The 21,900-nt window shown below is 42.8% G+C and overlaps 2 protein-coding genes across 2 annotated transcripts in view; one reads left to right on the top strand and one right to left on the bottom strand.

The window, feature by feature from the left end:
• Positions 1 to 1,463: 1,463 nt before the first annotated feature.
• Positions 1,464 to 21,684, bottom strand: NCEH1 (neutral cholesterol ester hydrolase 1). The gene is made up of 5 exons (XM_087933469.1): positions 21,168 to 21,684; positions 14,591 to 14,822; positions 12,408 to 12,474; positions 7,047 to 7,218; positions 1,464 to 2,277 (listed from the first exon to the last, which is right to left on the bottom strand). Exons 1-5 carry the CDS (start codon positions 21,303 to 21,305, stop codon positions 1,660 to 1,662), a joined length of 1,227 nt encoding a protein of 408 aa, XP_087789595.1. The 5' UTR covers positions 21,306 to 21,684; the 3' UTR covers positions 1,464 to 1,659.
• ECT2 (epithelial cell transforming 2) overlaps positions 20,911 to 21,900 on the top strand; it is a 65,020-nt gene continuing 64,030 nt past the window's right edge. Inside the window, exon 1 of the mRNA XM_087933462.1 lies at positions 20,911 to 21,001. The gene's annotated coding sequence lies outside the window, so the exon portion shown is untranslated. The remainder of the gene's footprint in view (positions 21,002 to 21,900) is intronic.

Consider the following 21,900-nt stretch of genomic DNA (forward strand, 5'->3'; position numbering starts at 1 on the left):
ACTACTTTGTGCCCCATATATTTGCTTGGACCTTGATCCACTTAGTTTAGCGTTGTCAATGCTGACATGAAAACATAACACTTAAGTCCTGCCTGATCAAGTCTAAGATCATTGTCATGGATCCTCCCCTGGAACCCTCTTCAGATGTGAGTTCAGAGAAGGAGGGGTGAGTTTGAATCTGCAGAGGAAAGTGTGGAGCCGCGTATTGGTCAGGATCGGGGCTTAGAGGGTGCTAGCCTGGGCCAATGGGGGAATGACAGGCTAAGATTGAGGTAGGCAAGCCACAGCTGCAGCAAGTTGGCCAGGAGGCTCCAGGTAAGGACCAGGAGCAGCGGTTGCCAATTAGCAATGAGGAAGTGGAGTCCACACCTCCTGACCCAAGAACATGTAGAGCAGAGAGGAGACAGGCACAATGTTGGTCAGTTAGACTACTCATGAGGAGGCAACCTTAATCCCAACCTAAGGACTTGAGTGTTGCTGGAGCAATGTGCCCAGTTCTGTGCCTTATATTGTGTATCCTGACCCTTTTGAATTGTGGGCTGCTTTCTTGCACTTTGTGCGCGCGCCTGTTGGACTCAATTACCTAGTGTCTCTTGCCTTGCTGAGCTTGGGATCTGTGCAATGGGGGTGCTTTCTGAGCACCTGTTGGGTTATTTTTCAATAAACTCCTGTAGCGCTCTGGCTGGGGTGGGAGTGGGGCAGCACACCCATTTGGTAGTATTCAACTCACAGTGGCCCATTAGAAGCTTTAGCAAGCCCACAGATTATGGCAGCTTCCTGTCCCAATGTTCCTATGAATCTGGTGGTTAGAGACTCCATTGCACCAACTAAGCCATTAATTACCACAGACATTGCTATTCTCTAGGAATCTGTTTAGACCCCTTTAGAAACTACCTAAATGAATGAATAGTATGTTTCTAAGGTTACAGGCCATTTTGTTTCCCTGGGATGCTGGGAATTAAAAGATATGCAAAAATGTTCCAAGGTCACAAAAGATTCAGCTCCCCCCAAAATCGATTTTTTTTAAAAATTGGATCACTTCCAATAGGATGTATAAGGCAATAACAGAACATTTCCAGTGAGCTTTTATGGTATTACTAAGAATGGATTATTTTGAACACTTCTAGAGATGGAATGGACTTGGTTCCTTCTGCACTCAAAACGTATCCTCTAGCAATGAGCTACGTCTTTCCTACATTTTTCTTTCTGATGCCTGATAAGCGTAATAATGGTGTACAGGGGCAACTTTGCCCCATTCCTCATGAATACCCATAGGGAGAAAAAAAACTCTTCTTGTATATAGAAAATCAGCATAGGAAATCAAGATTAGGACTGGCTGTTTTTTTTCACTGATTTGTCAGGGTTCTTGAAGAAACTTTTATATAAAACTATATTCACAAATGCCATTTTTGTCTTGTGGTGTGCAGGGATATGGATTATTTAGCCCCCTTTTTTCTACTGCCTTCATTAAGACCAGATTTATTTCCTTGCAAATACATTTAGAATTGGATCTGGAGATTACACAAGACTTTTCTCCATAAATTATGTCATCAAGGAATATGTACAGGGAAGCATGCTATCCTGTACTGGAAGTTCTCTTAAGCGATGTCTTCAGATGAGTAGCATGGATTGCTTTTCTGGAGACTGACCTTTTTCTGTTTACAAGCTTTCATTCAGCCACTTGAGATAGCTGTCTCTGGTGTGAAATCCTGCAGAAAAATTAAGTGGCCAAACGGTGAAGAGCATGCAGCCATGAAAACAGTCTTCAAAGTGGTCAATGGTGACTTCCACACCGGCTTTCTCTAGCCGCTTGGCATACATGAGACCATCATCTCTCAGAATATCAATCTCACAAGTCATAATATAGGTTTTGGGCTGCAGGCGTAAAAGCTCTTTGTCAGCTAGAAGCGGGCTTGCACGGGCATCTAATAGGGCAGGAATATTCTGGATGATTTCAGGTTTCCCTGTGGTAGGAGCTATGAGTTTGTAGTTCTTCCTGAATCTTGAAGGCAGAAGGAAAGTCCAGTCTAGTCGGTCTCTGAAGAAATTGGCCTCGCTCACATCCAGAGAGGTATGATTGTTCATCAACATGGACTGGACAAAATCATAACTTCCATTGAAATACTCTACCCAGAACTCCACCATCACTGAAGGGGTTAGGATTGGGCTGAATTTGTTCTGTTGGTATGAAGGAGTGTTAAAATCAAAAGGTTGAAGGACAGGGTAGATTAGGGCCTGAAGTTTAAACCTATTGGTCATGTTCTCCTCTTGACTTATCTGTAGAAAGAAGAGAGAAAAGAGGGAGTGACACAGTCAAAGAACCTGTACCTATAGTTCTTGAACACACCGACCCATATTTTGTTTTCGTCAAGGTTTGTTGTGAAATCCAGAAACTCAACATGCCACATTATATATGAGTGAATGGGTTCAACCAGTGGTGGGCTCCTGGGTGGTCGGTGAGGTTCGGGCCCACCTGCCCTTGTGCTATACTTTCCCTAAATAAGTTTTCCCCCACCCAGGCTGCCCAGGTGAGTTCTGTGCTGCCCTGCTGTACTCACTGGAGCTGCCTGAGTCAGTTAGCTGCCTGCTTGAAGCTGTGTACCAGACCCAAAGCACCGCTTGCCGCGCACGACCAGCAAACCCCTTGTCAATGAAAGTGCAGCCCACCTCTGGATCCAACCCATGCATACAATATAGAGACAACAGGAAAAGTTTGTTTCTTATTCTCTATCCCATCTCTTAAAGAGGTTGAGGTCTCTGGAGAAATTCCGTCAGAGAAAACAATTAATTGGTGGAACGTCTTCTTCAGAAGTTATGGGTGCTGCATCACTGCAGATTTTTAAAAAGAGACTGGGCACAGCCATTTGTCACGAATGGTATAGGGCAGGTGTGTCATATTCAATTTCAATGAGGGCCGCATCAGGGTTGTGTTTGATCTTGGAGGGCCTTGGGTGGACGTGGCCATGGTCAGCTTGATATCACTAGTGTTAGGGGCACCTGTGGTGGCCAAGTGCTAAGGCAGGACTTCCCTGAGACCCTCCCTCACTCTCATTACAATCGTCCTTCCTTCGTTCCTTCCTTCCTTCCTTCCTTCCCCTTTCCTTCCTTGCACTCTTCCCATCTTCCTTTCTTTTTCTTTGTCTTTCCTCTTTCCCTTTTCCCTTTCCTGTCCCTTCTTGCATGCTCAAATGCAAAAGGGGAAATATTTCTCCTCTTGTTTTGTTTTTAGTTTGTTTTTGCTAGCCCTCTGCCAATGAAAACGGAGACTGGGGGTGGGACATGTGTATCCCCCAGTGCCCCATTTTCGGCCATGACAGCTCCCTGCAGCCCTCTGCCAGCAAAATGGAGCTTGCGTGTGGCTACCCCCAAGCTCCGTTTTTGCTGGCAAAGGCACTGTGGGCTGGCCCTTCGTGGTTTCCAGGCTGGCCCCATGGGCCAGATCTATGCACCCCCCCACCCACAGGTGCACTTGGCCCATGGGCCTTGAGTTGATACCCCTGGTATAAGTTCTCTTGCTTGAGCAGGAGATTGGACTAGAACAGCTCCAAGGTCCGTTCCAACTCTGTTATTCTGTAATTCAGTATTCTATTCCAAGAGTGATTGGCCAACCTTAAAATCAAAGAAGGTATTATTTTACTTGAATGACATATAATTTAATATATAATTGCACAATAACATAATTACATGTGTTTACAACGTTTCATAATTTAAATGAATCCAATGTCATCATGTCAAGGAAAAAATGGAGAGGATTGCAGTTAAGTAGTCCTATATTATTAATCTCAATTAGTCTCACCAATAATCTGCTAGGACAGCCTATCCTTTCAATCCATAAGGATAATTATTATGCCTGATTAGGTACTCAGTGCCTGGGAACAAGCCCAACATTATACAAGGAGCAGCCGCAGCATATGAAGAAGTCCACTGGAATTCAAATGATTGCCACTTAGATTGGTAATATATCAATTAGTGGCACGTGGAAGTGAAATAACTTTTGTCACATAGTAACGTTCCATTTTGAGCCAATATAAATCAAAATCGAAATAATTTCTCCACTTATTATTGAATCTGTAAGAAGCCTGCATTATATGTAATTACAACACCACCTCTATCCTAAACTCAATGCTGTAGGCTTTTCCCGACACAGTCCTGTATTGCAAAAAAGAACTTTAGTCTGGCAGCATATATTTTCTTTTCCTGAATAAACCTCACTTTATTAGGTAGGTTTTACACAATAGACTAACCAAAAACAAAGAGATCACATTACAGATTAGTGGGAAGCATAGACCAAGATGTTAAGGTGTCCAATCGGATGGGGTGTGTGGAACTATTAACTGGAAGCTTTTTGTAATCTAAATGTGTTGTTGCACAGCTTACAACAGTCGGAATGGGCTGGAAAAGAGGAGAATTTGTAGTGCAATACTTCTGTAATATTTTGGATAGGGTGCCTGAACAATAGGAAAGCGAAGAACCCAGAGAAAGTGTAGTTGTTTGTTCTAAACCAGGGGTGTCAAATAAAGTGCTTAGACCTGGGCCGTGGGGCCACCCTGGAAACGGGGTGCCTCTGCCAGTGAAAATGGAGCTCAGGAGGGCTGCATGTGGGAGTGGGCTCCATTTACTTTGGCAGAGGACTAGCAAAACAAACTAAACACAAAACAAAAGAGGAAACATTTCCCCTTTTGCATTTAAACATGGAAGAAGGGACAGGAAAGGAGAAAAGGGAAAAGGAAAGACAAAGGAAAAGAAGGAAAGATGGAAAGGAAGAAGGAGAAAAGGGAGGGAGGGGATTATAATGAGAGTGGAGGAGGGTCTGATGGAAGTCCTGCCTTAGTATTTGGCCACCACAGGTGCCCCTGACATGAGTGACATCGAGCTGGCCACGCCCCCCCAGGTCAAACACAACCCTGATGCGCCCTTCAATGAAATTGAGTTTGATATCCGTTCTAGACAGAAAGTTCAGAGTAGTAAAAGGGGCATGCATAAACAGGGAGTTCTCAACTTAACGTCTGTAATAGAGCCCTGGAATTTCTGTCATAAGTCATGACAGTCAAAAGTCAAAGGCACCCATGTGACCAGACCTGATTTTATGACGTTGCTTGTGGTAGTTGTAAAGCAAGTCTATTACTCCTATGGGTTTTGGGGTTGTTGTTTCTTTTGCTGGAAACTGGTCTAAAAGTCCAGAAAACCGGCAAAAAAACATCATATATCGTGAATAATTGTGACCCCAGAATGCTGCAACTGGCCATCAAAGTGTGCCAATTGCCAAGTGTCTCACATGGGGTCATGTGACACCATGTGTGCATGCGCAGCTCTTAGAACTTTAAGCTGGGTTGTACGTAGCTCTTGAGAGGGTCTGTTATAGCCAGGGATGGGATTCAAATTTTTTAACAACCGGTTCTGTGGGTGTGGCTTAGTTGGTGGGCGTGGCTTGGTGGTCATGTGACTGGGTGGATGTGGCTTGGTGGTCATGTTATTGGCTGGGTGTGGCCAACTCAATATCACTCACATCGAGGCACGCATCTCCTCGCACTGGCCTCTCATGACTGTGGGGATGCTGCAACAGTCGTAAGTGTGAAAAATGGTCATGTCACTTTTTTCAGTGCCATTGTAACTTTGAATGGTCATTCCACACAAGCAAAGTACCAGCAAAGGAGTGGGAAAAAACTCCAGAGAAGTTCCTGAGACAAGAATGTAATAAGGGTTAACGGAAAGGCAGTTTCTGTAAGCAACACCAGAATGTTTCCTTCCTGCCTTTCTTACAGGATTAGGCCAGTAATTTCTTCTAACAACAGGTTCTCCAAACTGCTTAGAATGTTAACAACCGGTTCTACCGAATAGGTGCGAACTGGTAGAATCCCACCCCTGGTCATAGCTTCGAGCAGTCACTAAGCGAGGACTACCTGTAATCACGTCAGCATTGGCCATATTGAAGATTGCTTTTATGAAACAAATATGGCTTATGTCAGCTGTGATTTTTTTCAATGATTACACAAATTATTATTATTTTAATGGAGTGCATGAATTGAAGCAATGAGAGAACTCTTACACTTTACTTTTCCCTTGGAAAAAGGGTCTTACAGAGCAAATTTTATGACATCTACATGAAAATATTCAAAGAACTGCCAATAAAGAAACGGAGAAGCTAGACTTTTGTGAAGGGAAGATGAAAGTGCTTTTAAGCCTCTTAACTAAAATGGGAGGGAAAAACGGCACAATGTTTTTATTCGGTTAAAAATGCATTCTTCCAAAGGCTGATCTCTCCTGTAGCTGCGGCATTCATAGCCTTTGCTGGTCTCAGGACAGAATAGAATCTTCTTTATAAAAGCTAATCTACTTTCACACACAAACACACACTTTTTGGGGGCAAGATTTCAGAAATGGCTACTTTTTCCTAAAGCTGAGACAGGGACTGGAACCAAGGTTACCTAGATAGCTTCATGCTTAAGATGGGACTAAAACTCATGGCCTCCCAGTTTCTAGCTTGGTACCTTCATTGTCTGTCTGTCTTTCTGTCTGTCTATTTATCTATCTCCATCTACCCACCCACCCACCCATCTATCTATCTATCCATCCATCCTTCTATCCAACTATCTTTCTATCCATCTATCTATCCATCCATCCATATATCATGTCTATGCATCTCTTTCTCTCCCCCCCTCTCTCTCCATCCATTCATCCATCCATCCATCTCACCCACCCACCCACCCATCTAAGCTGTCTGTCTGTCTATCTCCACCCACCTATCTATCTATCCATCCACCCATCTTTCTATCCAACTATCTATCCGTCCATCCATCTATCCATCCATCCATCTTTCTATTCAACTACCTTTCTATCCATCTATCTATCTATCCATCCATCCATCCACCCATCCTGGTTTTTCAGAAATTGTCCCCTTTCCCAATCCTTTTTCATGGGAGCAGTCAAGAACTGACCACTAAATCCTTCCCATACAAAACAAATGTGCCCTTGCTTAATCCCAATCCTGGCCCCTTCTGCACAGTTGAAGATGGATCTGTGTGTAGGTCACCCAGAACTTTTCTTACCTCTTGGCACAGAGCAGCAGCCAGATTGCCTCCTGCGCTATCACCGGAAACTGCAATTCTGGCAGGATCAACAGAATATTGAGCAAGGACATCTGGCAGCAAAAAATGTTTGGTGGCCCGGAGGACATCATCGAACTGTGCCGGGAAGTAGAAATCTGGTACTAACCTGTAACTGCAACGAAAAACAGCGTTGGTACTTACCTGACACGCCCGTTCTCCTTGAGCTGCGAAGAGCATCCAGTAGTGGGAGGTGCTTCAGTCTCTGCTCATCTAGGCTGGGCTTAATTTGCGGAACGCTCCTCCTCCTCTACGGGACTCCTCCCCAGTGTTCCCCAGTTTTGGCGAAGACGAGAGAAACAAACACTCTCACCCTTAATACTGTAAAAATTCATTGGCCGAAACAGGATCCCACCAGACGGAAGAGGGTGGGGCTGGATGCTCTTCGCAGCTCAAGGAGAATGGGCATGTCAGGTAAGTACCAACGCCCTTTCTCCCACGAGCTGCTCAGACCATCCAGTAGTGGGACATACCAAAGCTTGGCCTGTCCTACGGTCTGTCTTAGGATCCCCTCCTGGTCCCTGTGGACCCGTTGCAGAACCCTTCTGCTAAAGGAGGCCTTGGCTGATGCAAACATCTATTTTATAATGCCTAATGAAAGGCGATGGAGAGGCCCAGGTTGCAGCACGACAGATGTCAGTGATTGGTGCCTGTGTGGCCCATGCTGCCGATGTTGCAGCTCTCCTTGTTGAAGGAGCTGTTATGCCCCTGGGCACCTGAAGTGATTGAGTCTGATATGTTTGCGCTGTTGCAGCCCGTAGCCAACAGCCTATTGTGGAGGATGAGACCTTGCATCCCTGATTGCTGGGCTGAAAAGACACAAATAAAGCCTTTTTCTGAAAGAGGCTGTGCAGAGAATATATATTCATAACGCTCGCCTCACGTCCAGCCGATGCCATTGTCATTCCAGCCCTTGGGATGACCTGGGACAAAAATTAGGAAGTATCAGTTCTTGTGCCCTGTGAAAGGCTGAATTAACTTTGGGTATGAACATAGGATCGGGACGAAGGACGACCCTGTCGGAATGGAAGACGCAAAGATCTTGTCTGATTGACAAGGCTGCCAGTTCCGAAATACGACAAGCGGAAGTGATTGCTACAAGAAAAACTACTTTATATGTCAGAAATTGGAGACTTGACGATTGCAAAGGCTCGAAAGGGCACTTAGTGAGTGCAAGAAGGACCTTGTTAAGGTCCCAAGTGGGATAACGGTGAACCGTTGGCAGGTGTAAGTTTGTGGCTCCTCGAAGGAAACACTCTATGTGTGGATGATGGGAAAGGGATAGGAGACCTTCATAAGTGACGACTGACGCCAAGGCCGCCACTTGTCTTTTCAAAATCAATGAGACTGTCTTATGGGAAGACAATAGGATTTTAAAAAGAAAAATCTCACTGCAAACCAAACCCTGTAGAATGCCTCCTAAGTGTGCAAGCCACACAATGGAGCACATTTCCTTTAAACCCGAATTTAAAGATTATTGTGGCCAAAAATGAGCATAGAACAATGGAGTGCAAAAGAATAGGAAATAATATACTATGAAGGGGCAGACATACAAAGCCAGGACTGCTCCAATAGGTACCAAAAGCTAGAATAATAAAGGCATGTCAAAAGTGTAAGGCCATATGATATGTAAACTAATCCTAAATAGAGATATAATGAATAATGCATGGTTGAATTACACCACTTTAAAATTACTCTATGTAAAATACACTAGATGATACCTAAAACAGGTACATATTTACTTCTGATTGTGTTCAAAAGCTGGGTTCCTGTACCGCCATACACTACACTTCATTTAAACGTGGTTTGTTAAATAAATCACCATGGCTAGCTTACAAATGATGATTTGTAACGATTTGTAAACTGCAACAGGATTCAGATGTTTCATTAAGCCAAAACTAAACAAATCGCATCATGGGTTTGCAATGTGGGAAGCCGTGAAAATCATAATTTGTTCTGTTGATAAGGGAAAGAGTTCAAAAAGGCTAAATTTCATTTCTAGTATTTGCGGTTCAAATATGAAGCCACTAGAGGACACCAGCTGCTCTCAGTTAGACAAGGATGAAATGCTTGTTTTCAGCTGCGGGAAGGGAGAAAGGCACCTCTGTTTCTAATTTTAGAAATGGGCTATTGTTGTAAGAAACCTCTCGTCTTAGCCAGCTCCTGCTTTTATCCAGCAGAAGACACAAGCCTTTAATTTTATGTAACACAAGAAAAACAAAATTCAACCCTTCAATAAAGCAGCTATCGCACCTCCTATTTCAGTAGGAGTTTAACATTGATATCCCTTGGCAATTTTATTCAGAAGGTTATGTCTATGGTTTTAGGAGTCACAGATTGCTAACTATTTTAAGAAAAAGGAAGTCACTTCTTCTTTGCCTCTATCACTCTGACATCTACAATCAGGTCCTCTTTAAATGTACTGGTGGGCCTCATATCCATCCAACATCACAAGGGAAATGCAACCTGGTGTTGGGAAAGGACACATCTATTCATCCTTTACTAATCTTTGAGACAAGGAGAAGCTGGACGAAATGGTTCATGCCATACAACTTACTTCTTCAATCAAAACTATTCTATGACTTATGCTTCACTGGTTCTTTAGATGGGGGAAAAAGTTCCTTTTTAAAAGCTCAGAAACACGGTGGTTGCTCAAGTTAACAAAAAACCAGCTTTCTAATAACCAGAATGTGTCACTCCTCTCTCATGCAAACATAGGACTTTGCTTTCTACCTATAGCTAGAATTTAATATGGGTTCACCTTTGGAAACACAAGCAACGTGAGCCTGGGCTTGACAAAGCAAGTCTTGAAGTCTGAATAGTTCAAAGCATTTTAGCTATAAATTCAGAGAAGGTCCTTTGTAAGAGATCTCTTCAAAGTTGTTGTTTTTTTAGTATATACACATATTTTATTCATAAACATTTTGAATAAAGTGTACTGTTAGGTTATATCATTTACAGAAAAACAAAGAAAGAACAAAAAGGAATGTTAACATAATGATAATAATAGTGTAACAGACTATTTTGACTAAAATTTTCTTTATATTAGCTTATTTGTAATTCTGTTGATTATATTGGCATGTTTATAATTATAAACCATCTTTATATTTAATTCATATATAGCAATAATCTTTAATTCATCTAATTTCTATCTCTCATCTCTAATTTCTATCTCTTATCTCTAACCACTCACAGAATCTATTCCATGTTTCGAATTCTATGTCTTCTTTGTCCTTTATTTTTAATGTCAATCTATCCATCTCTGCACAGTCTAATTTTTTCTCTCTGTGGTTTTGAACTCTGTGGATTTCAGGGGAAAGATACAATTGCAGTTGGATTAGGAAAACCCACACGGATCCGGAAAACAAGTGTGGTAAGATAATGAGGCAACTAATGAGTGCGGGAGATTCTTAGGAGACCAAATCCGGCAAGTGGTTGTTCTTGTGGAGTTTGCTTTCAAAGAGATGAACATGTATAATATTTATACTTGGTTGTTGATGTTTTGTCACTACTTTGAATGATATTCTCACAGAGAAAAAAAAGGCACAGGGCCCCTTAACTCTTATTAGGTCTAGGTTCCACAAGGTGGCTTTAAAGACCTAGCAAATTTATTTGTGAAGCTGGCTCAGCTTGCATTAATTAGGATTTAGCATGTTGGAGAAATCCATGCTCTTTGATTAATATATGCATCACTGTATTGTGGAAATCTGGAAAATGGTTGATTTGGAAACTAGTTTAATTAAACTATGTCAGTGTAGCTTCTGAGTGTCGGAAGTAGAACAGGAAGAAAAAGAAGAAATATCTGGACAACAAATATTAATTAGGGAATCAATCATACTTTAAACAAGCATGTATACATAGGCTGGATTTGCACAAACACACAAAACCATAATTTGGTTTTAAACTATGGGGGTATGTATCAGTGTCAAAAATAATTAAATATAAACTAAGGCTGTGGTTACAGTAAATTAAATTCAGCCTGCATTTGTGGATTACAATTTTGTACATGGCTTCCTGCCATATCTAAGGTTGGGTTCCCCTAAAATATGGTTTCTAAGCTCTTCAATCATGTCTGTATTTCTGTTGCATAATTACCTTAGCTAATCTTTAATCTGGTTTTAATAATAGTTATAAAAGGGTTAAAGCATTAAGGTGTCTTGATGTTTTCTTTATATTTGTTCTAATCTAAATTGATATATATAGATAAAGGGTTTTTTTTCTCTCCCAATGGTATATTTTATATTTTCTTCTAATTTTATCATCTATCTCTCTGCAAACCTTTTCATGCAATAGCTTCATTTTGGCCTCTCTTTGTATTTTTTCTCCCACCCCCCTTTTAAAATATTTTTTTTTAACAAAAGGTATCTGAAACTCCACCAACAGAGTGGAGAAAAGCCTGCCTATATTAAGCTCTTGTAAATGTGGAAGAATAGACACATGGAAAAGAATTATCCTAGGTTGATTGGAAATGTTAACACATTTTTGCTAGGAAAAACCCACTTTTGGGTGGGTTGGTACATTGTCCACTCGCATTCAAGGTGGAAATCATTCTAAGACTTGAAAGTGCTCATCCAAATTAATAGTCAAACAATTATAGCATATAAAAATGGTGGAGCAGGTATCTCGTTAGCTCAGAAGACAACTTGAACAAGATCCTTTTGGTAAAATGTCTATGGAGATTCTCAGTCATCTAGTCATGGTTGTCCCAAAGGTTTTTTTTTCAAAAGTCAATTGGACTTTCTTTGTTTTTTCCTTGAAGGCGTTTTGCTTCTCATTCAAGAAGCTTCTTCAGCGCTGAGCAGCAAGATACCTTCAAGGAAGGTTTTTGCTATTTGAGATGCCAGCAAAGATGAACATTTACATCAAATTACCTAACTGACCAACAAGAGGCAAAAAGAATCCAAAGCTGAAGGTAAGACTTCAGAAGCTAAGGTGAAAACCAAATGCATCACATTATGGTCCAAGTAATTTAATGACCAAAGATTTAGCCTAGGATACAGTATTTAATGCTAAAATCAGAGCTTATTTTAGCACAGCTATGAATATGGATGGAACCATTTGTCATGAATGAAGGTGAACCATTTGTTTACTCTTGCCAAGAAAGCTACAATGATCAGTGTATAGAACTGAGTTCAGCTGAAAGGTATGCGTTGTTCCAGAACTTTACCCTTCTTTCTCCATATTCTAAGTTCTACTCTGTAGCAATTTAATTCTTTTTCTTTCCTCTTCTCGAATCTTTCCAAACAATAAAAAGGCAATAAAACCAGTCCGTACCAGTTTCTTAATTATTGATTGCTTACTTACTTAATTGAGACAACTACAGCATCCAGAGATTCAGCCATAACCTCACAGAAATGATTGTAGTAGCCTTCTGCAGGGAGAGACAGCCAAGGATGAGAGAGAAGCTAATACTGACTGTTCGGTTGCAGAATGTCCAGAGAACAGGTATTTTTATTTATAATATTTTCAGAGATATATATTCTGCAAATGACATTATTGATGCATAAACAGATTTCTGTTGGACTTTTGAGAATCCCAAGATTGCCATTATTTTTTAAAAAAAGGGAAATCCTGAACAATGAATTGAGCCCTGATTCAAAATAGAAAGGAAAAAAATGAAACTCCCAAGATCAAAACCACCAACCCAATTAGGACTTTATGGTAACTGGCCACAGAATTCTGGAAACCAAGTCCAGAGTCACCTTGTAGGTGAGATGGGTGACAGAGAAATTTAATAATACATTTTTAAAAAGGTAATAATACATTTTTAAAAAGTGGTAGTGTATGTCTTTTCATTTAACAATCTGTCCTTGGTTTTCTTTGGGTAATTTCAGCAACCTAACTTAGGGAAAATGGATTGCCACTAGATTATGGATTCAAGAGCAGAAAGATGCTTCAGTTGGTGTAGGTGGGCTCACTTTAAAGCAGCTGCATCTTTTCTAGGGATCATGAGGCAGCGGCACAAGGCAGCCGTGTGTTCTTGGGAGAAAAGATGTAGCTTCTTTGAAAGCCTGAAAGTAGGTACTATGTGACTGATTCTGTGTTCCACAGCACCTTTGTGTTCAAACTCTAAGTGTGGCAAATTTCTACTGTACAAGTAGTACTAATAAAGGGGATTATTTGAAGCTCAGGGTTGACATGAGGACTCTGGTGTTTTCTGAGCTTGCTTGTTTTCTTGCGGACGTTTATTATCCAAAGTAGGCAACATCATCAATGGCAGTTATGTTACCTAGTTTGAGTAATGAAACATCTGCAAGAAAACAAGCAGGCTCAAGAGCACCAAGGACCCCTCGTGTACAAGTAGTTCTTCGTTAACCCACTCAGAGGTCAAAGCTACAATGCTGCTGAATGAGTAGTTCTTGTGACCAGAATGGTTCTTATGCCTAATCCTCCAAACTCCAGCTATCCACTGCTCCTGTGGTTATAATCTCATGATCTGGGCATTTGGCAACCAGCTTGCACTTAGGAGGGTTGAAGTATCTAGTAGTCACATGATCACCATGAGCCACTGTGGTGCAGTGGTTAGAGTGCAATACTGCAGTCTACTTTTGCTGACTGCCAGCTGCCTGCAATTTGGCAGATTGAATCTCACCAGGCTCAAGGTTGGCTCACCCTTCCATCCTTCCGAGGTGGGTAAAATGAGGACCCAGATTATTGGGGGCATGATGCTGACACTGTAAACCACTTAGAGAGGGCTGTAAAAGCACTGTAAAGCAGTATATAAGTCTAAATGCTATTGCTATTTGTGATCTTCCCTGCTGGCTTCCCCACTCACTTTGCTTGTTGAAGCTGGCAAGAAACTGAGGATTTCTTCGCTTAAGAAACCATAATCCTCGTTTAGCAACAGCAGTGGGGACCGTCTGGATTGCCATTGCTAAGTGATGTGGCAATGTGGCATCGTGCTTTATACAGTAACTGCAGTGCTTAGCGACAAACATTCCAGTCCCAATTACTATTGCTAAGTCATGACTACCTGCAAAGAGTTAGTGATCGCAAAATAGGGAAGACCAAGAAAAAGGACATGCATCAGAGGTGGTATTCAGCAGGTTCTGACCAGTTCTGGAGAACTGGTAGTGGAAATTTTGAGTAGTTTGGAGAACTGGCAAACACCACCTCTGACTGGAGATTTTACAGTGTCCTTTCCCTGCCACGCCACCAAACCTCACCCACAGAACCGGTAGTACAAAAAATTTGAATCCCACCACTGACATGCATCCCATAACAACTCACCAAGGCCAACTTGCCACGGGACTACTCACCACGGGGTAAAAGTTACGCTAATATCCAAGAAATAATGGAATAGATTCATTAAAGAAAGGATCCCCAAGGAGGAACAAAATGAAATGTGAATGACGAAACTTAAAATGATTTAAAAAAACAACATTTTAAATAATTAAATTGAATTGCTGAATTGCCCCTCAGTGAATTGTCCTGTGGCCGTGTTGTCCTGTGGGGGGTTGTCCCGCTCCACTTTTGGACCTGCTTACTTGTATTTAACAAAGCCCATCCTCCTCCATGGATGTAGATGATGCTGCGGTGTAGCGTCTTCTGGCTGAGCTGTGCATGTGGCTGATACACTCGGACCTCAACACCATCAAATATGGTGTCTGTTATCTTCACAGGCAATGCGGAGGGCATAGTCAGGTTCTCCAACCAACCAATCCAACTATTTAGCAATTTTGCATGGTGGCCCAGTCCTATGTAATGGCCCAGGTAGCTCTAAGGGGAAAAAAAAGAAACAGTGGAAAGGCAAAGGATTTGAAAGACATACTGCATAATTAAATCCATAGACACACATTTGGTATGATATACACATAATAAACCTTAATACTACAGTAACTGCGGTAGAATATAACTACGTCAGAAGCCCAGCTGGGAGAATGGTTAGATAAACCAGGTGCCAAGCTTCTGAATTTTGATCACATGACCTGCAATGGTCATAAGTGTGAAAAACGGTCATAAGTCGCTTTTTTCAGTGCCGTTATAATTTTGAAAGGTCAGTGAATGAACTGTTGTAAGTTGAGGACTACCTGTATTCGAGGACTACCTCTATGCTATCCTTGTTCTTATATAAAGACTGAAGGTATAGATTCTGTGGGGCTGCCCATTGGCCCTTAAAGTCTGGGTAAAAAACCCCCAACCTCTAGCTCATGGGTGTCAAACTCGCGATGTTGTGACTTTTTTCCCCTTTGCGGAGTTGGGCTGGGGGTGGCCTGTGCGGAATGCATCTGGCCCGCGGACCACCAGTTTGACACCCCTGCTCTAGCTCAAACCCCATATTATGGCCATTGCAAAGAAGACCCAACAGCGCCTGCGCTTTCTGAGGTTGCGGAAAAAGAGTGGTCTGGGTGAGAAGTTGCTGGTTACTTTTTACCGGTCTACCATCGAGAGCATTTTGGCACTGTGTAACAGTGTGGCATGCTGGATGCTCTGCAGTGGATAAGAAGATGCTCCAGAGAGTTATAAACACAGCATAAAAAATCATCGGTTGCTCTCTTTCTTCTTTGGAAGAGATTGTGAAGACCAGACTCCTCTCTAGAGCACTAAAAATCTCCACAGACCGTTCTCATCCTGGACCCTCATATTTCGAACGGTTACCATCAGGGAGGCATTATAGGTGTCTTAGAATAAGGACTAATAGATGAGGAACAGTTTCTTTTCCAAGGCAGTAATTGTTTTGAATCAAACAGTGCATTTGCGATTTAGTCCTATTATTATTATTATAATTATTTTAATTTTTAAATACCCTGTAGCATGATTGTGATGTGGTGTTTGGGGCACTGTGCTGGAGTAGCTTTCAAATTTCATTGTATTCGTGGAATGCAATGACAATAAAGGTATTCTATTCTATTCTATTCTATTCTATTCTATTCTATTCTATTCTATTCTATTCTATTCTATTCTATCAGCAATCTTTCTATTTCATGATACGGTGAAAGGAGCACGGGAGGAAATCCCACAGGCTTTGATTAGGACAGCGGTGTCAAACTCAAGGCCCGTGGCCCAGATCTGGCCTGTGGGACCTTCCTGGAAACAGCAAAGCTCCAGCCCATGATGCCTTTGCCAGTGAAAACAGAGCCCCCTCCTGAACTCCATTTTTGCTGGCAGGATGCTGAAGAAGGCTGTCACGGTTAAAAACGGAGCCCGGGAGGGCCACACTTGGCCCTTCTGAGCTCTGTCTTTGCTTGGCAGAGGGCTGCAGGATGATCCCCCCCAGCCCTGCCAAGGCCAAAACAGGTACCCCTGACACGAGTGATGTCGAGCTGGCCAAGCCCACCCTGGTCATACCCACCCCGGCCATGCCCCACCCCAGTCCCCCGAGGTAAAAAACAACCTGATGCAGCCCTCAATGAAATTGAGTTTGACACCCGTATCACTAAATAGTATAATATGCCATCCATAAAGTTCATTAGAACTCATTTGGACTGAGGCAATACAGAAATGGCATAAATAATAAGTAAATATATTTGGTGACCTTAATCTATTTCATCTACGTTACAGGAGAGTTGGGGTTTTAAAATGTAAGGGCATAGAGTCATGTACACCAGTTAGAAACCTTTAGATGAAAAGGCAAGTTAAACAAGTAACAAATAGAATAAATATGAACTGTAAGTAAATGCCATCAAACGCAAGTTTATAAAGTTAAGCCTTTGTTCGGCTGGTGAGCGATGGAATGCATTTTTCTTGTTTAGATGCAGAGGGGGAAAAATGCCTTGCATAACTGGGGAGGATACAGATCAAGTAATTTATGTCCTCAAGTAAACCCTTGGGGAAACAGACAACAGACAAATTGCAGCAAGTCTTGCTAAGTCAGAACTGGGTAAAATTCAGTGATTGTGTTTCAAATAGCAGAAAGAGCAGCTTCTACTGTCCAAGGTTCAGAGTTAAGCATGTAGCAATCATTAGCAGAGGTGATCCGTGTTAGAAATAAGAAAATTCAAAAATAAAATGTAGGTGAAGAGAATAATATAGTAGAGCATTAAGAAGATAGTTGCTCTATAGACATTTGCTATCTTGATGTAATCCTTCTGTAAATATATTTTCTAATGCATTTACTCATTGTTAAACATGTACCTGCAATCAATTACATCCTTCTGTATCAAGTAATACCATCCCTATCTCCTCCAGGAATTGGTAGTGATCCATTAGGAGGACAATAGGAGAAGAGATAAACCATTGCCCTAACTTTCTTTAATCTGTTGAAGTTAGATTTTGTTTTTCAAAGCATCTGCTTAAGTTTACCAGACTTTTACTTTGCATAGGTGACTATGTTAGAGATGCATATAATCATTATGTTGTTCTAAAAAGATGTGCTGAATGTAACATTCATATGTAATGAGTGTGGTATTAGGAATAGATATTTCTTTGTTCTCAGACCGTTAGAAAGAGGCCCTGCTGAAGGGACAGTCCTTAATGCCAAGTAGGATAAGAAAAAGCTATGTTGGCAAAATATGTGATGGGTGGTCATTGGGAGAGGTTGAAGGAGATGAAGTGGTCTCCATAAGGCGTTTCAGATTAGCTGTGCTTGGTCACTGGGTCGATGTAGGAGGGGCATGGGGCAGTGGTGGGATTCAAAAAATTTTACTACTGATTCTGTGGGCTTGGCTTGGTGGGCGTGGCAGGGGAAGGATACTGTAAAATCTCCAGTCAAAGGTGGTATTTGCCGGTTCTCCAAACTACTCAAAATTTCTGCTACTGGTTCTCCAGAACTGGTCCGAACCTGCTGAATACCACCTCTGGCATGGGGGCACCGGGATAGAAAAACTATAAAATGTAATGTATTGAAATCTTAAGGTGTGGTTCTTGGCTCAAACTTCATGTTGAGGTCAGCTGAGATCCTACCACTCTTTGCAAACAGCTTAACAAATAAAATCTCTGTTTTCACCGATCCAAGTTTTTGTTATTTGGATTCATTTCCAACATCAGGAAAGTAAAATTTACAGATGTCATTATGAGCTGAATGGCTTCATGGAAATCCACAATGGAGTTTTCTTGGAAACAGTATGCAACTGGTTCTCCATTTCTACCTTCTTATAGGGTTTTTTTAAAAAAAACTTTCCAGGCTACCCTCAACATTAATGGTTTTTCATTCAAGAAGCAAGTTAGTTATTACATTTGCTCAGTTAATAGAGTTGGAAGGGACCAATTCTTCCTTTCCAACCCTTGCTCAAGCAGGAAACCCTATATCAGGTCAACAAGCTCAACCAAAAGTGGCTAGATGCTCTCATTGAGGAAGAAAAATAATAATTGCTGATTATTAGCTAACTCATGCCTCTTTCAACTCTCAAAAGTAAGCTCCACTAATTTCAGTGAGACTGACATCCAGGTAGCTGGGCACAGGAGAGCAGTCAGATTTGGTTGTTGAAACATAATTTTTAAATTATGAGTTTAAATTTCAAATCAAGAATGATGGCCGCTCCTAGCATATATACAGTATCCTCAAAGTTCTAGTTTGAAGAGTTGATTCAAAAAATATTTTAAAACTGCCCAAGATCTTTTTTTACTGGACACATTAGTCTATGTACACCCCTTTTCTATAGTTTCTTCTAAACTATTTCAATATATGAACAAGTTTTGTTTCTCAGATAAATCTACATTTTTAGGGATGGAGTACTGTAGTGTCATTAAAGGGGTGAGGAAGTGAGACAGTATAGACTCTTCGAAAGGAAATACAGCTCATCTGTCTGGAATCCGCATTGCATACCTGACATTAATACAACTGAGAGAGTCCAGAGATATTTCATGAGAAGAGTTCTCCACTCCTCTACTCATTGCAGAATGCCTTATGCCACCAGACTTGAAATTTTAGGCCTAGACAACTTAGAACTACACCACCCTCGGTCCGACCTAAGCGTAGTACATAAAATTATCCATTGCAATGCCCTACCCGTCAACGATTACTTCAGCTTCAACCACAGCAATACACAAGCACACAATAGATACAAACTCAAGGTAAACCCTCAATTGCAGGAAATACGACTTCAGCAACAGAGTGGTCAATACCTGGAATACTCTACCTGACTCTATGGTTTCTTCCACTAACCCCAAACTCTTTAATATCAGACAGTCTACTGTTGACCTTGCCCCATTCCTAAGAGGTCTGTAAGGGGCATGCATAAGCGCACCAATGTGCCTACCCTCCCTGTTCTAATGTTCTTTTTTATTCATATCCATTTCATATATTAATAATCATGTTCATACTTATTTTCTGACCCATGCCCTTTTCTGTCAATCAAACACAAATTCAAAAGGAACAAAAACCTTATAATGCTTTTACAAAATAATTAGCTGTGATGAGCCTAAGCCTAAGCACAAGATAACAGACAAGAAATCATTTGCAATACAAACTCAGGATACTGGATTGTTCCACGAGGCTGGAGTTTCAAAACGTCTTTGCCTTCTGCAAAGAAGGTTTGTTTCACAGCTGCACATTACCTTACAGCCTTACTCCCGAGTCACCCATGCTGTGCAACTGTTCTTTCCTCGGAGCAATTCTGTGTGCATGCGCATTTGGCACAGGCTCCTTGGGAACCTCCTCATCAATGCTGCCAGCCCCCACAATCTCTGAAGGCAGCAGTCCACTCCCTAATGGTCCTGGTCTGAGTCCTCGCTCTCCTCAGCCGTCCACACCTGCTGTCGGCTAACCACAACTTATAATTGTTACCTAATACATACACGACAAATACACACACACAAGTCCAGTTGCCACCTGCAAAAGCACCTTTGGGTCAAGGACTACCTGTATTGTAACCTTAAAGGTATAGTAGTGCTCATGATTTGTGCTTTTTGCCTGGACTACTTCAAAGAGCTGACAGTGTCATACTCCCTCTTATTTGGATGGGAGGTCCATTAGCAGATGTCAGAACTATAGGCTAAACTTGATTAAAAATCTGTGAAGGGTAACTGAAACTACCACCCCCACTCCAGCCCCCCCAGACTGTCACCAGCAAGGCTGCCTGGACACTAACTAAGGAGGGAGTGACTTCCAACAACCATAAGGAGGTCATTTTTAAATATTTCTTCTCAAAAGGTTACATAACAAGCAGTTTATTTTTTTAGAAAACGGAGCCTTTCATGATGTTTTGAACAACTCAGCCCATTGTAGCTGGTCCGGAGGGAAGGCGCTGTGTGTGTGTGTGTGTGTGTGTGTGAAAGGCGGCGCTTGCGGCGCTTAAAGCGGAAGACTTCGTAGCAGTACTCATGCAAGGCTTTCCAGACCAGGAAGACCAATGCAATTGGCCAACCCGAAACCCAAAAGGGAGATGCATCCCAAAAGAAACCCAGATGAGGGACGCCTTTCCGAGGCTGAATCGGTCCCAGTGCAAACCAGGTCGCTTCAGGAACGTCTGCATTCGCACAACTCATTTACCGACTTAAACCCCCACCCCCCCACCCCCCGTTATGTGTGTCTGGGACCGAATGCGTGGAATCAGAAACTGGCAGGGTGTGTGTATGTGTGTGTGTGAGAGAGAGTGGGAGGGAGGGAGAGAGAGCGCGAATGCGTGGAATCAGAAACTACCTCTGTGTGTGTGTGTGTGTCTGGGACCGAATGGGTGGAATCGGAAACTAGTTGTGTGTGTGCCTGTCTGTCTGTCTGTGACCGAATGGGTGGAATCGGAAACTAGTTGTGTGTGTGCCTGTCTGTCTGTCTGGGACCGAATGGGTGGAATCGGAAACTAGCAGTGTGTGTGTGTCTGTCTGTCTGTCTGTCTCTCTCTCTGGGACCGAATGGGTGAAATCGGAAACTAGTTGTGTGTGTGCGCGCGCGCGTGTGTTGTGTGTGTGTGTGTCTGTCTGTCTGTCTGGGACCGAATGGGTGGAATCGGAAACTGGCGATCGAAAGATGTAGCCTGTTAATCGGGGATAACAGTGACTCTGCTGGGCGGCTCCTGCCAAAGGTAACCCGCTAGTTCTCTCCTCGTTAACTGCGCGCGTCGTGTGAACCCAGAGATCTGCGGGCAGGGAGGCAGACAGGCAGACAGACGGAAGGAGGGAGAGAGAGGGTGGGGGGGAAGGGGAAGAGGGAGGGGAGAGCGAGCGAAGGACCTCTACGATTTTGCTTACCGATTGCTGCACGACCCGGAACGTCGCATCCAGCATCATGAGAGGCCAAGGCTCGGAGACGGTGCTGGGTAGCGGCAGGTAGACGTAATAAGCGGTCAGCGCCAGCCAGCCGGCCAGCAGCACCAGGGCCGACTTCATCGCCTTACGCCTCACCTTGCTCGCCCTCTGAGTCCGCAGTGCCGCGGGCTTCTTTTTTCAACCGGCCGACTCTTTTTTTGAGGCAAAGCCGGCGGGCAGCCTCCCATTTGTAGCATTTCATAATCCGGCCGAGCCAATCGTGAGGAAGAAGAAGGGAGAGGAAGTCCGGGCCCTTCCGTCGCTTCCGAGCCGGCCGGCTGCCCTTGGCTCACCTTTTGCCTGGGAACGCCGGCAGGGCGAAGGCGGCGGCGAAGGGGAGCGGTGTGTGTAACGGTGGCCCCTCGCGGGAAAGGCTCGGGATTTGTCCTTGCGCCCCCCTCCCACGTTTTCCTCTTCTGCAGATTTCCAAAATTAGGCCAAAGGGCTCCGCGTCAGGGATGACCTCTAGCAGGTGGGCACAAATATTCATTCAGGGGTTGGCAGAGGGAGGGCCACGTATGCATTTTCAGACAACCTAGACGTTTCCCTTGAGGCTTGCCTCGCACTGCCTCCTATGCTCTCCTCCATCCCGAAGGTTCCTATTCTCGATTTATGACCACAATACTCTTTTGTTTGGCAGATTATTTAGAAACTAGTATGGGGCTAAAATCCGAGG

The sequence above is a fragment of the Pseudonaja textilis genome, chromosome 4, assembly GCF_049901715.1.
Source record: "Pseudonaja textilis isolate UNSWEBS1 chromosome 4, rPseTex1.2, whole genome shotgun sequence".
Taxonomy (NCBI): Eukaryota; Metazoa; Chordata; class Lepidosauria; order Squamata; family Elapidae; genus Pseudonaja; species Pseudonaja textilis.

Excerpts from the sequence above, each read along its gene's own strand:
- NCEH1 (XM_087933469.1), bottom strand. The coding sequence starts at position 21,305 with ATGAAGTCGGCCCTGGTGCTGCTGGCCGGCTGGCTGGCGCTGACCGCT. Across the intron at positions 12,475-14,590 it reads ATGGGCTTTGTTAAATACAA|AAGGCTACTACAATCATTTC; the intron begins GTAAGCAGGTCC and ends CTCTCCCTGCAG. Across the intron at positions 7,219-12,407 it reads GCTGTAGTTGTCTCAATTAA|TTACAGGTTAGTACCAGATT; the intron begins GTAAGTAAGCAA and ends TTTTCGTTGCAG.